The 13,453-nt window shown below is 47.0% G+C and overlaps 2 protein-coding genes across 2 annotated transcripts in view; one reads left to right on the top strand and one right to left on the bottom strand.

The window, feature by feature from the left end:
- Nucleotides 1-41: 41 nt before the first annotated feature.
- On the top strand, nucleotides 42-3,326 carry LOC115114038 (uroplakin-1a-like). Its single transcript, XM_065005963.1, has 7 exons — nucleotides 42-192; nucleotides 474-675; nucleotides 851-925; nucleotides 1,059-1,166; nucleotides 1,793-1,969; nucleotides 2,260-2,343; nucleotides 2,542-3,326. Exons 1-7 carry the CDS (start codon nucleotides 134-136, stop codon nucleotides 2,584-2,586), a joined length of 750 nt encoding a protein of 249 aa, XP_064862035.1. The 5' UTR covers nucleotides 42-133; the 3' UTR covers nucleotides 2,587-3,326.
- A 2,124-nt stretch (nucleotides 3,327-5,450) lies between these two features.
- LOC115114049 (rho GTPase-activating protein 33-like) overlaps nucleotides 5,451-13,453 on the bottom strand; it is a 51,719-nt gene continuing 43,716 nt past the window's right edge. The window contains 5 exon segments of the mRNA XM_065008448.1: nucleotides 5,451-11,313; nucleotides 11,609-11,929; nucleotides 11,932-11,954; nucleotides 12,116-12,302; nucleotides 12,415-13,160. Of these exon segments, the coding sequence (XP_064864520.1) occupies nucleotides 8,872-11,313; nucleotides 11,609-11,929; nucleotides 11,932-11,954; nucleotides 12,116-12,302; nucleotides 12,415-13,160 (3,719 nt within the window). The 3' untranslated portion in view covers nucleotides 5,451-8,871.

Raw genomic sequence — 13,453 nt, 5'->3', positions numbered from 1 at the left:
CCAGACCCTACATTCTCTTGGATCTGTTAGGAACACTTGTACTTGGGTCTGTTATTTCTTCACTGTCTTCTTCTTCTCTGCTCAGGAGCAGTGGGTTTAGAAGGAGCTGACAGAAGGACTGCTACCATGGCTGATGGAAAGGGATTCACCTGTCTTATGGTCATTCTCATCCTGGGGAATATATTTGGAGCTGTAAGAGTTGCACTTGATTTGATTCCTATAGTAGCTGTATTTTGAAAGTATTTGTTTAATCATATGTAATCATATAGTAGACAAATGGTGTGTAGATCTTATGGTGTTGTCCTTAACATTAAAATCCAGAAGTTTACTACAGTACATTAGATTTCTGGTCCTTTTCAGCACTACACTGTACGGGTTATTGACACTTTCAATTGTAATGTAGGATCCTGTTATAATAATGTTTACAATTTGTTATAACAACTTTTAATATACATGTTATTACCTTATTATAGGCAGCAGGTCTTGCCCTTTGCGCTCTCTGGCATCTGGGTTGCAGTAGATCAATTCAAGCTCTACCCTATATCTGGTGTGTCGGGGAAAGATGACATCTTTGCCGGGGCCTGGATTGCCATTTTCACAGGCTTTGCCTTCTTCTGCATGTGTGTCTTTGGTATCTTGGCTGCTGCGAAGAAGAGCCGTGCCTTAATGCTAACAGTAAGACTTTGATACTAAATTCATCACAATCTCTTTGGTCACCGAAGTTCTTCATTTGATCATCTGAACACTGATCCAAAATATATAATTCAAGTGAAATATATGATATGTCTATATCTCTTTCCCTGTTGTTGTTTTCAAGTAAAGGATAATATTTATTTTGGAATTTTGACAGTATCTGATCCTGATGTTGATCATCTACATATTTGAGTGTGCCTCGTGTATCACTGCAGTCACCCACAGAGACTATGTGAGTACATGGGAAATGGGCACCTTGGGATACCTTCAGATCTTCACATTGCTTGAACAGCACCATTATAGAAACTCCACTTTGAAATGTATTCTCCTGTTTTCTCTCATCCTCTGCTATGTGCTGTTTGTAGCTGGTTGGAAACAGTAATCTGGTGAAGAAGCAGATGCTGAAGTACTATGCAGCCGATGGTGACTCTGGCAGTCAGATCACACTGACATGGAACAAAGTGATGAAAGAGGTGACTGGTCACCAAATCAAAGGAATCTGTCAGGATAATCTGACTAATCAGAGCCACACCACACATTCCAAACTGACGACTAGCACGAAGACCAACTAAACCTAGGTTATTGTGTGTTGTATCTGTTAGGGAAAGGTATCACATTCCATTAACACACACGCACACGCACGCGCGCACGCACGCACACACGCACGCACGCACGCACGCACGCACGCACGCATGCGCGCGCGCGCACACACCCTTGTGAGTAGCAGATGAGTTGTCAGCTCTGACATGACATAGCATGTCCCTCTCTCTCCATCATCGATGCCAGAGTCCCGATGTGTCTCTGCTGGGTGAACCGGTTTGGACAGCCCCATAGTGTGTGAAAGACAAGGGATGGGATCAGTTTGCTGCACAGGGACAGAAACAACCACTGCAGGCTGTGTTGATGTAACTAGGATAAAGAATGTAGAGCTGCACGTTCTACAAATACTTATACAGTAGCTCGCTCAGTTTGAGTGAAGTGAGTTCAGTCTGTCACAACATCAGTTTGTCCACTGACTAACTAAACTATTCCTGTTTGATTGAAGAATATTCCTCACCCATGTATTGTTTCTACAACATCCTCTCCTCTCCTATTTCAGGTGGAGTGTTGTGGAACGGATGGCCCAGTGGACTGGATAGAGTACAACTCCACCTTCAGGGAGAAGTTTGGTACAGACTACCCCTGGCCCACCCACTGCTGCAAGAGGAAGAACAACTATGAGGTGGTGAATGTGGAGGCCTGCAAGAACGGCCAGAACACCACCATGTTCACTAAGGTGAGAAAACACATTCCCATTGCCTAAAACCTAAGAGATTCTCTGGTTCTCACTTGTAGGCTCAACATTTAAGTAGCTCATAACCACAGATTTAGGATCTGATTATACAGTACCTGCCATGAATTATAACTGTACTGTAACTAATAACAGTATGGAAAATATCTGACCCTGTACAGTATCAGTGGTTACGGGTCATTTATACCTCCCACTTGAAGTAAGCACATTGTTGCTTGTCCTTGAACCACCTTGGCACAGGCTATCCTGTTTATACCCTCTATCTTTCTACCCAGGGCTGCTTCAACCACATTGAGTCTGTGTTCAGTCGATATACATGGGCTATCAGCTGGTATGGTTTCGCTGTGCTAATGTTTATGGTGAGTTTTCAGCTGGTCTACTTAGGTTGGTAAATAGTTAAGTATTCGGTTGCAAGATTTATTACCCGAAAATGATTTAATCAGACACTTTTGTATACTCCACAACATACAGTAGAGACATTATCAGAACATAAAGTCCAACAACACTTGCACTTTCTTGCTGTAAGTCTAACGTTCCCTTGTCTTTATTTGATTCAGTTCTGGCTGTTGATCCTGGCCATGGTGTACTACCTGATGTTGTGAGAAGTCTGGAGGAGTCTGTCTCTAACCACGTTTTATACTTTCTGCTGAAGCAACACCAACCCTCACTTCAGCAACTACCTCATTTCTTAAATAACAAATGACTGTGGGAATGATAACAGAAATGTTTTCTCATATATAGAGAATGAACACTGTGTAGGGATTCAAATGTATATATATATATATTTAATGGTTTATTGTACTGTAAATGCTAGATGAACAAATGTGGATTGGCCTGAGAATTTCAATGTCCTAACTGCTTTGGTAATGGGATATATATATATAGTTATTGTCATTAATTGTACAGTACCATTCACACCTACTGATTCTAGGCTGTTTTTTTATTTGTACTATTTTCTACATTGTAGAATAAGAGTGAAGACATCAAAACTATGAAATAACACATATGTATAAAAATAAAAAAACGTTTGGGGTTACTACATGATTATATATGTTGTATGTGGTGTTGTATGTCTAGGGTTTTGTATTGTCTAGGGTTTTGTATGTCTAGGGTTGTTGTAGGTCTAGGGGTTTTTGTATTTCTATGTTGGCCTGATATGGTTCTCAATCAGAGACAGCTGTTTATCGTTGTCTCTGATTGGGGATCATATTTAGGCAGCCCTGTTTCCCCACTTTCTGGTGTGGGATCTTGTCTATGTGTAGTTTCCTGTCAGCACTCGTTTGTATAGCTTCACGGTTAGTTGTGTTATTTTGTTCAGTGTTCATTTTTTAAATAAATAAGAATGTACGCATATCACGCTGCGCCTTGGTCTCCTTCATACGACGAACGTGACAGAAGATCACACCAACAAAGGACCAAGCAGCGTGTTCAGGAGGAATGGACCTGGGAGGAGATTCTGGATGAAGCAGGACCCTGGACGCAGGAGGGGGAGTATTGCCGTCCGAAGGAGGAGATATTACGAGGAGTTGTACCAACGAGACAAGCATGAGGCAGCACACAGGGAGATTGGCTGAGTCAGGTTGGAGACTTGAGCCAACTCCTCGTGCTTACCGTAGGGAGCGTGTGACTGGTCAGACACCGTGGTATGCAGTGATACGCACGGTGTCTCCATTTCGCATTCATAGCCCGGTGCGTTCTATTCCAGCTCCTCGCATTTGCCGGGCTAGAGGGGGTATCCAGCCAGGACGGATGGTGCCGGCTCAGCACTCCTGGTCTCCAGTACACCTCCTTGGACCAGGATATCCTGCGCCGGCTCTGCGTACTGTCTCCGGTGCGTCTGCACAGCCCAGCCCAGGCTCAAGTGAGCATCCAGCCAGGACGCATGCTGCCAGCTCTACGCTCCAGATCTCAAGTGCGCCTCCTCTCCACACTCGCCCTGAGGTGCGTGTCATCAGCCCGGTGCCACCTGTACCGGTCCCACGCATCAGATCTCATCAGATCAACTTTGCCAGAGTGCTGAAAGATCTGATAGAACAGTTTTTATTGGGGAATTTCTAATGTAGTAATCTTCAAAAATGTCTATTGTATGTTTATACAATTCTTATTTTAGTATTCTATTCAATGACAAAATCTGCAGTTTAGGAAAAAAACAAGGACAAATTGTTTCATCTGTGATGTAACCATCAGGTTTTTAATTCACACCTTGGAAAATATTACAAAATAAGCCTAACTGCCCTTTGCCAAGTGCTATAAGGCTGAAAGGGATCGTATTGGACTGAAAATTCAGGTTACACCCACACACACCTGTAATACACACATAGGTAGTATAGCCATTTTAAGTATTTCCAACTTATATGGACTTCAATGTACTTGGTCACTGCATAGATATAAAAGAGAAGAGGGAGGGAGGGATGCATGCTTGCTCACACAACAGGACCATACACACACACACACAGTAACAGAGAACACACATGCGTTCACACAAACAATTATCCTTCAAAAAGCCCAAGTCCAGAGTCATTAGGGAGTTCAATGAAAAATGTGCAATTTTCTTGAGTTTAGGGACACAAAGAGTACCAGGTCCTGTATGCTGCTTTGTACTGTCATAGTAAAGAGCTATAGTGCACGTGGCAAGATACCATTCACAATGTTTCCAGCCCGGACCTAGAGAGAAAGTTACCGCCTTAACATGCTTTATGGAACCAAATGATTGTTCATCAAAAAGGCACGTCAAACAAAAACCAAAGTACATCTCAGCAGTGGCACCATTTTTCACATTCTCACCCCTGTTACAAAACAGCTCTTCCTTCCCTCACACTTCACTACAGTGGTATCACAGCATTAAAACACAGTTGAGGAAACACCCCTGAAAGATGTATAGTTCCCAATGTTCAATGGACAGCACTGCTAAGCTAAACAGCACTGCTAAGCTAAACTAGCCTAATAGAACCTTGTCCTTTGTTTAGCTCTCCTACAATACAACTACACTGGGACATTTGTCTATCTGTGATGGAAAAGTATCCACAAAGACATTAGTGAGACATACCAACGACTGGGAAAGGATTGAACCAGTTTTGTAACCGACACAGTCATAGGGACAGAAGTGAAGTGATATACATGTGCACACACCCAGTTCAATATAGTGGAAGTCTGTGCAAAAACCATTACAGTATAGGTAATGATCTACAGAGATGAAGTGTCTCCCCCTGCTGTCCAATAACAGTATTGCAGTCCCAACACCAGAATGGGGGAGATGCATGAATTAAGACATGGTGGTTTGTTAATGGAATGAAATTGGTTTCTGCCTCCACTGAATCATCACATCACACCTTTAGTAATGTGTTGTACGTGTCAGGTATATGTTGCATAGGGGCAGGCAGTGAGTACAACTCCCAAAATGGAGGTAATGACATCTGGGGTGCTTCTGTTGTATTCAACCAACACGGATACAGAAAAACAACAGAGGACCAGTGTGAGTGGTATTGTATTATCAGCGCAGTACATTGCTTTGGATAAAAGCATCTGTTAGACTTAACATGTACAAAAACATCCTTCAAGGATAAGTACATTAGATAAGACACACAGTACAAACTTTCTGCAGTCAGACAGAGAGAGACACACACACAGCATTCAGAATGACAGCACAAACTAGTGTAGTACCACTAATCCTAAAACGACAAAGTACTGTCTGTAAAAACAGATGATTCCCTAAAACAGAAGGCAATGTTTTGATTCAGTTTTTCATTTGCTGAATTATGTGCTTTTTAGCTCACCATAAGAGACACTCGTCATTGGTTACATGGACACATTTAGACATGCGTACATACATTCACACACTCACATTCTATCCAGGGATAAAAATTAAAACAATCAAATTCTACTTGGGTCGTTCCACAAAATAAGTGCCTTTTGCGTCCTTTTGATATTTTAAGTACAAAATTGTGCACCAATACTGAATTTTAAAAGTGTTATATTTAATGAAGTGGCCTTTAATATAGACCACATGGAGAATTCAATAAATATATATTTTTTATATCAATAAAGACTTGCTAAAGTGACACAATTCTGCATTTGATATGTCCCTCTGTGACTTCCAAGAAGATTAACATTTCTCCATCATTGTAAAGCCCTAGTCATTCTGTTGCTTTGACAGTCATTTCTGATTAATATTCATTTAAAATGTGATTAGTCATTCATTTAAGAAAAAAATAAACCTTTCCCTAATTTTAAGCGCAACCCGGTTATGTGAACTGAACTCGTTTTAATATGGTGAAACTTTTAAAATAATATTCCTTTTTAAATAATAATAAACATTGAACATCTACTAGTCCAAATAATTGAGTAAGAGCAGTTGAGCTGGTTCTTCTGAAATCATTTCTGGTGTTTTGTGGTGGAAAACTGAGCAGGCCGAGCATAACCCTGTTAACCACAGATAACTAGGCTAGATAATTGTATTATTTTGTGAAGTGTGCATTCAATTGCCCCTCCCTGTTGCACACAACAAGCTTACATTTCCTCTGCCACTAGGGGATTTATGGCCGATTTAAGATGAACTTGTCAACCTTGCTACTATATTTGGCACTTGCTAGTCATTTTTAAAAATTTAACCTTGAGATGGGAAAGTTGAACATGTGATCTTTATGACTATGTCTAAAGTAGGTGAAATCAACAAATAATACACATCTCAAAAGGCACCGAATTGGTGGAACGACAGACTTATTATTTCAAACAAATTATTTATATTACATGCATTCCTCGAAACTAAAAATAAAATAAATATAACATGTAAAATCAAGCTTCTGAAAACCACTAAACCAACTCAGCAGCTTTTGAGGTTCTTATTTTTAAAAAAGGAGACAGACTGAGGTTATTTCCCTGTGTAGTCCTTTTTCAGTACTACAACATTGTAAAAAATAAAGGCAAACCCAATCAAACCTAACCCACAGCCAGTCTAACAGCCACTGTGCAGAATACCTAATACTCAGTTAAAAAGTACAGCAGCCAGGGTTTTTTTCTGCATAGAAAAGACTTGGGCGGGCTGCCTAAGTGCTTTTCCAGGCCACTTATGTAAAAAAAAGGAAAAAGACTCAAAATGATGATAAATACAGTACCAGTCAGAAGTTTGGACACACCTACTCATTCAAGGGTTTTTCTTTATTTTTACTATTTTCTACATTGTAGAATAATAGTGAAGACATCCAAACTATGAAATAACACATATGGAATCATGAAGTAACCAAAAAAGTGTTAATCAAATCAAAATATTTTAGATTCTTCAAAGTAGCCACCCTTTGCCTTGATGACAGCTTTGTGCCTCTTGGCATTCTATCAACCAGCTTCATGAGGTAGTCACCTGGAATGCATTTCAATTAACAGGTGTGCCTTGTTAAAATGTTAATTTGTGGAATTTATTTTCTTCTTAATGCATTTGAGCCAATCAGTTGTGTTGTGACAAGGCAGGGGTGGTATACAGAAGATAGGCCTATTTGGTAAAAAAAACATATTATGGCAAGAACAGCTCAAATAAGCAAAGAAACAACAGTCCATTATTACTTTCAGACATGAAGGTCAGTCAATCCGTAAAATGTCAAGAACTTTCAACGTTTCTTCAAGCGCTTAGTGGGACTATACTTTTGTTTTTCAACAGGACAAGGACCCAACACACCTCCAGGCTGTATAAGGGCTATTTGACCAAGAAGGAGAGTGATGCATCAGATGACCTGGCCTCCACAATCACCCGACCTCAACCCAATTGAGATGGTTTGGGATGAGTTGTACCGCAGAGTGAAGGAAAAGCAGCCAACAAGTGCTCAGCATATGGTGGAACTCCTTCAAGACCGTTGGAAAAGCATTCCAGGTGAGAGAATGCCAAAGCTGTCATCAAGGCAAAGGGTGGTTACTTTGAAATAACACATGGAATAATGTAGGAACCAAAAAATGTTCAAGAGATTCAAGATTCTTCAAAGTTTCGATGTCTTCACTATTATTCTACAATGCACAACATAAGAAAAACCCTTGAATGAGTAGCTGTGTCAAAACTTTTGACTGGTACTGTGTGTGTGTGTGTGTATATATATATATATATATATATATATATATAATAAATAATTTTCGGAATGGAAAACATTTTCAATTTGTAAACTTAAATTACTAAAATGAGATGTGGAGTACGTAGAAAAGATAATGAACCTATATATATATATTTTAAATAAGATCATCTTAGAGAACTAAGCATCACCTAAATAAAAGCTAGACAATCAGGGAGAATCTAAAATTCCCACAATTATGCATTCAGGAATTTTTATCATAGCATGGGGGCCACTAGATTTTTTTGAATTTGAGAAAATATGCTTTAAAACTGTCAAATTGTATCTCCGTCACATGGCAAAATGAGTAGAATTGCACAAAATTTGCTTGAAAACCGCTACATTTTGTCACTGCGGCCACGCCCACCACGTAAGCCCCATTTTGATCCAGAAAAGACCCTGGCAGCTATTTGCCATTCTTTCTCAATGTTCACAACAACAGTCTGCTCTGGAATGTTTTCAAATCTAAGCCACTTTTCGGTTCATCTCTTTATCGCCTTCCATCATTGTTCCCTTCTTTCTCATTGGTCCAGTGGTTGCAGGTGGGAAGTGGTGATAGGCCCCAGGGAATGTTCAAACAAGAAACTGGACTGTATGTCTAGCTACCCCAGAATGCCTTGCCCTTGGTCCCATTTCTAGACATGACCTGTTGTCTCACGTTTCCAGGAAGACTTTCTATCGTCCTGTTCCCTTTCTCTGTGGACCATGAGAGTTTTAAATGGTCTCTTCCTAGCTCTTTCTCACTCTTTCACATTCAGTCTGATAGGGTACAGTGTGTAAAAGTCTACTTTGCGCTCCTCCTCAGCAGTAGCTGCGTGTCTGACCCTCAGTATGGATGGTCCAGTTGGGTGATGGTCCAGGTAAGCTGCCCTGCCGTGCCAGCCCTCTCTGGTTCCTCAGACCCTGCGGCCGCAGCACCGGCTCGTGGACCACATCTCTGCGGGGGGGAGGGTTGGGGTATTGGCCCAGCATCGGGCCAGGATGGAATGGGTACCGGCTGTACTGGAGGCCTCCTGGCTGGCCGGGGTAGGGCCTGGGGGCCCCCAGCGTCAGGTTGGAGAAGGCTGCAGACGGGGAGTCTGAGGGCTCCAAGAGGGGCTGGCTGGGGTAGCTGGAGGAGCAGGGGTCCTGGGGGCTCTGGATGGGGTAGGGGGGCTCCTGGTAGTGCTGCCATGGGGGGTAGGGGTTAGTGCCAGAGCTCTGGTGCTCTCCCTGGGTAAAGTCTTGGGGCCGGTAGTATTTGAGCACCTGATCGCCTGAGGGCATGACGTCAAAGGCCTGCCTGTATTGGCCCCCGGGCGAGGACCTCCGGAGCGGGTCTTGGCGTTGGAAGCCCCCTGCCCCAGCCCTCTGAGGAGCCCTGATCCGTGAGGGGCCCGGGGTGTAGACATTATAGGCAGGCGGGGACTGGTTGTGCTGCTGGCTGGGGTAGGGGTTGGCAGGGTGCTCCATGGCAGGGGAGGAGCTGGTGGAGGCAGAGGAGGAGGTGACTGTGGAGGGACCCTCAGCCCTCTCCTCCTCAGCCAGCTTCTCTATCAGCAGGGAGGCAATCTCCTTCCCCGACAGGCCCTGGATGGGCTCCGTACTACAGCTGGAGCTCTGGGGGTCTGAGCGGCTGCGGCAGTGGATCCCTGTCGATGTAGACGCTGTGGGCGCTGGGAGGAAGTCGCTCTCCTGGATGCTCCCTGGGGTCGTTGCTGCAGAGTCATTGTGGGCGGCTGGGCTGTCTGGAGTGGAGGGGGTGAGGCTGACGCTGACGCTGGTGGAGCCTGCCTGGTCAGGGGCCAGGTGGGGGGAGGACTGTCTCTGGTCCTCTGGGGGAGGGAGGTCGTTTGGCAAGGCAAGAGGTTCAAAATCCCGTGGAGAGTCTCCATCCAGGTCTGTGCTGGTCCAGCTCTTAGGGGCCCCAGTAGAGGGGCTGGGGAAAGGGAAGTTGACGTAGATAGGCTCAGACAGGTCCTTGGAGGTCGGTCTGTGGGCCTGGGGAGGAGAGGGCTGAGATGGCTGGCCCTGGAGAGACTTGCCCTGGGGAGGCTGGCTCAGACTCAGAGGAGCATCCTCTGGCTTACGATAGCACACCTTCCCGTTTTCAAAATAGGGGTGTAGCTGGGAGGCGGTGAGGTCTGTAGAGGCTGACCTGTTGGAGCGGTGGAGGTTGCGTTGGTGCTGGTGGAGCGCCAGGGGAACCATGGAGGAGGGGAGGGGGTGCATCTCACTACGGGCCAGCCGGACTGAGGAGGAGGTCTGGAGCTGGGGCCGGGGGTGAGAGGGGTGATGGTGGTGGGCGGAGCCGTCCTGGGAGTGGTGGTGAGAGTGAGAGTGTCCGTGGGAGAATGAATGGGACTGGGAGTGGGCGGCTGCCCAAGCCCGCGTGGCTTCTTTGGACCAGAGCTGGGGCCCACTCTCCCTGGGTCCACCCTGGTTGTGGTGGAGAGGCTGGGGTTGGTGTTGGTGATGCCCCCGAGAGATGGGCCTTTTGTTGGCCTCTGGGTGGGGGGCTGGGCGGAAGTTACCCTCCAGGTCCAGCCTCATGTTCTGGTAGCTGTGGCGGGCGTAGCTGGGGGGGCCCTGCGGGTTCTCAGGCCCGGCAATCTCGTAGTAGAAGTTTTCCATCCTTCCCTGGTCCTCTGAGGTGGAGGAGAGGGGCACGGGCCGGATCTGGGCCTGCTGAGGCGGCTGCTGACCCGGGGATGGTTGGCTGGCTGCGAGGTAGCGGGTGAGGTGGTCTGGAGCTCCACTCAGACGCTCCGAGAAGGCTCTGGCCAGAGGAGGGTTCCCATGCTGACCAAAGATCCGCCTGATGCGCCCTGAGTCCAGGGAGCGACGCATCTCAGTCTGGGCCAGTGGTGCTCTGTGGGGACGCTCCAGATCCAGGGGCTTAGGGGGTACTTTGGGGCGGGTGGGCTGGAAGGCACGGACCTGAGTCAGAGGGGACTCTGACTTGGAGTGCAGGAGCTGGGGGTGGGCTGAGGACGGCTTGGACTGGGTGGAGGTTGATTTCTGTTGGAGGTGAGGGGCAGAGAACTGGCGTGAGTAGGCTGGGGGCTTCCTCTGAGACTGGGATTCAGTGGGGCTAGGTCTCTCCCCAGACTGGCCTGGTTTGGGGGGCTGTGACTGGGGCAGCTGCTTCTGGTTCTTGTAGATGGGGCTGGGGGTCTGGTCGTCTCCAGAGGCGCTCCCACCAGACAGCTCCGAGTTGGACGCCACAGAGTCAGACGTCTCAGAGGACAGGGTCCCCGTATCCTGCAATAAAAAAAGTATAACCTTTTTACCGCCATAGAGTAAGTTACAGTCTCTTCATAACAATGACAGTTAAAAAAAGGAATCTAATTTTGCCCAGGCAACTGTAAACATTGTGCTTGTTATGGTTAGGAAATGAAGGCTCTGCTGAAAATGACCTGACAGCACTGCTGTTGCTCCAGCACAGTCAAAACAACATATCCACCACTTAGAATTTACCACAGTACAAACGGACACAGTTTACACAAAGTTACACCCATACAGTGCCACTTACAGACGTGTGCACACTCCCACACACCTGTCCTGGAGTTCTCTCTCCCTGGCTGTGTCCTGTATCTGCTGCAGTCTCTGTCGCATTTCCCTCTCCCTCGGTCATCCACACAGACAGGGGGCGCACTGTGGAGTAGAGCTGATTGGGGTCAGAGGACAGCAGCGCTCTTGCGTCGGCAGACAGGGACCTCTGGTAGCGGGTGTCGGCTGCGTCCTGGGACCGGGACTGAGGGGGGCGGTAGGGGGGCGAGGCGCCCTGTCTCAGGGCCTTGTTGGCACTCTCAGCCAGGGCCAGGGCCATGAGGCGTGCTGGGTTTTTTGGAGGGGGAGGGGGAGGCTGGGCGAACAGGAGGGGGCGGTGGGTCCCGTTATACCTATAGAAGGGAGAGGATGGTTAAATTACATGACTATGGTCTGCAGTAAAACCTCAAATCATCATTGAAAACAAACACATTTTTGATGATGATTATAAATCAATCAACTAATGCATTCAATCAATCAAACTTGTTGGCCGAATCCATTCCTGTTTACTCACCCTGTCCTCTGATCTTGGCCTCGGGGCCCAGTTTGCTGCGGATCTCCTGCTGGCAGCTCTCCGTCAGCTGGAAGTCACATGACCTCAGCAGCATGGAGATCATCTGAGGAGGCTGCGACTGGGAGGGGCCGCTGCTCGGGATGCCAGGCTGTAATTCACCAGCTCGCCCGCCAATCATGTCCAACACCTACGAGGGAGAAAGTCAAGTTTGGTGAGGCAAATTTATCATACAGAGTATATAGCCAATCCTGAGACACTGCTGTCCCTGTATTTCTGTGACACAGAGAGGGAGGAAGTACCTTAGCTGGGACGCTGATGGATACAGGGTCAGAGATATCCAGTGTAGGGGACTTGGGGGCTTTTTGTGAGAAGGCATTCACCATCTTCCGGGTGAAAGATCTTCTCTCTGGCGGGGGCTGAGCAGAGGTCACAGGTGTAGTGGGCTGGCCCTGGCTTTGACTGTGTGAGGTACTCAGGTTGGCACCCTCCCCTGATTGGCCGGCAGATGGGCTGGTATTGGCCGGTCTGTGTTGACAGAACACCTGAAGGGGCGGGGCTGTGGCGGCAATGATCAGACTTCTCCTGACGGCCGCATCCGATTGGTTGAGCACCGAGTCGGGGTCCTCTGTGATTGAGCGCTGGCTGCTGGAGTGAGAGTGTCCTTGGTGGCTGAGGCAGCGGTAGGGAGGGGGCGCGGCAGTTGGCGGGGACTCCCTGCCGCCCGCGGTGACTATGCTGCTGCCCAAGCCGATTGGTCCGTCCTCCAGGAAGGTGGGGCTGAAGTCAATGACGTCCTCGGCCATCCAGGAAGCAGCCGGGTCCTGGTTGGAGAAGTCAGGCAGCATGTAGATGCCTTCCTCGTCTTCATCCTGCTCATCGTCTCCATCATCCCTGGGCTGGCGGTCCTCAGGCAGCAGGCTGTCATACGAGCGGCTGGAAGGCAGGCGGGACGGGGGGCGCTGGGGCAGGTGCTGGGGGTCCATGGAGGCAGCCAAAGACAGACCGTCACTGCTGGAGCGGGGCCGCCGCAGACGGCTAGACTGTCCTGAGAGAGCGAGGAGGAGCGGTAGGAAAAAAAATAAGCGTCTCTGTAGTGCTCAGTGACTAACACACAGCTCCACCAGCTCCCAAAGGACCCATTCTACTCCGACTGTCCCAAAATCACTCAAACTATCATCACTGCTTCCAGATATATTGCTGCTCTTCCACAGCCTCCACCGAAAGAGAAATCTCATACTCTATACTTAACGGACAAGAAGAGAGAGGCTCTGCTATCGATCAGTCTGCGAGGACTTAACCTGCTGAGATGAGTATCAGTATTAGCGTCAGTGAGTTATG

The sequence above is a fragment of the Oncorhynchus nerka genome, linkage group LG3 (assembly GCF_034236695.1).
Source record: "Oncorhynchus nerka isolate Pitt River linkage group LG3, Oner_Uvic_2.0, whole genome shotgun sequence".
Taxonomy (NCBI): Eukaryota; Metazoa; Chordata; class Actinopteri; order Salmoniformes; family Salmonidae; genus Oncorhynchus; species Oncorhynchus nerka.
Note: the sequence above shows the minus strand (reverse complement) of the source record. Positions and strands in the feature narration are given on the sequence as shown.

Coding starts and splice junctions, on each gene's coding strand:
- LOC115114038 (XM_065005963.1), top strand. CDS start 134: ATGGAAAGGGATTCACCTGTCTTATGGTCATTCTCATCCTGGGGAATA. Junction 1,970..2,259: donor ACACCACCATGTTCACTAAG/GTGAGAAAACAC, acceptor CTTTCTACCCAG/GGCTGCTTCAACCACATTGA. Junction 2,344..2,541: donor TCGCTGTGCTAATGTTTATG/GTGAGTTTTCAG, acceptor TATTTGATTCAG/TTCTGGCTGTTGATCCTGGC.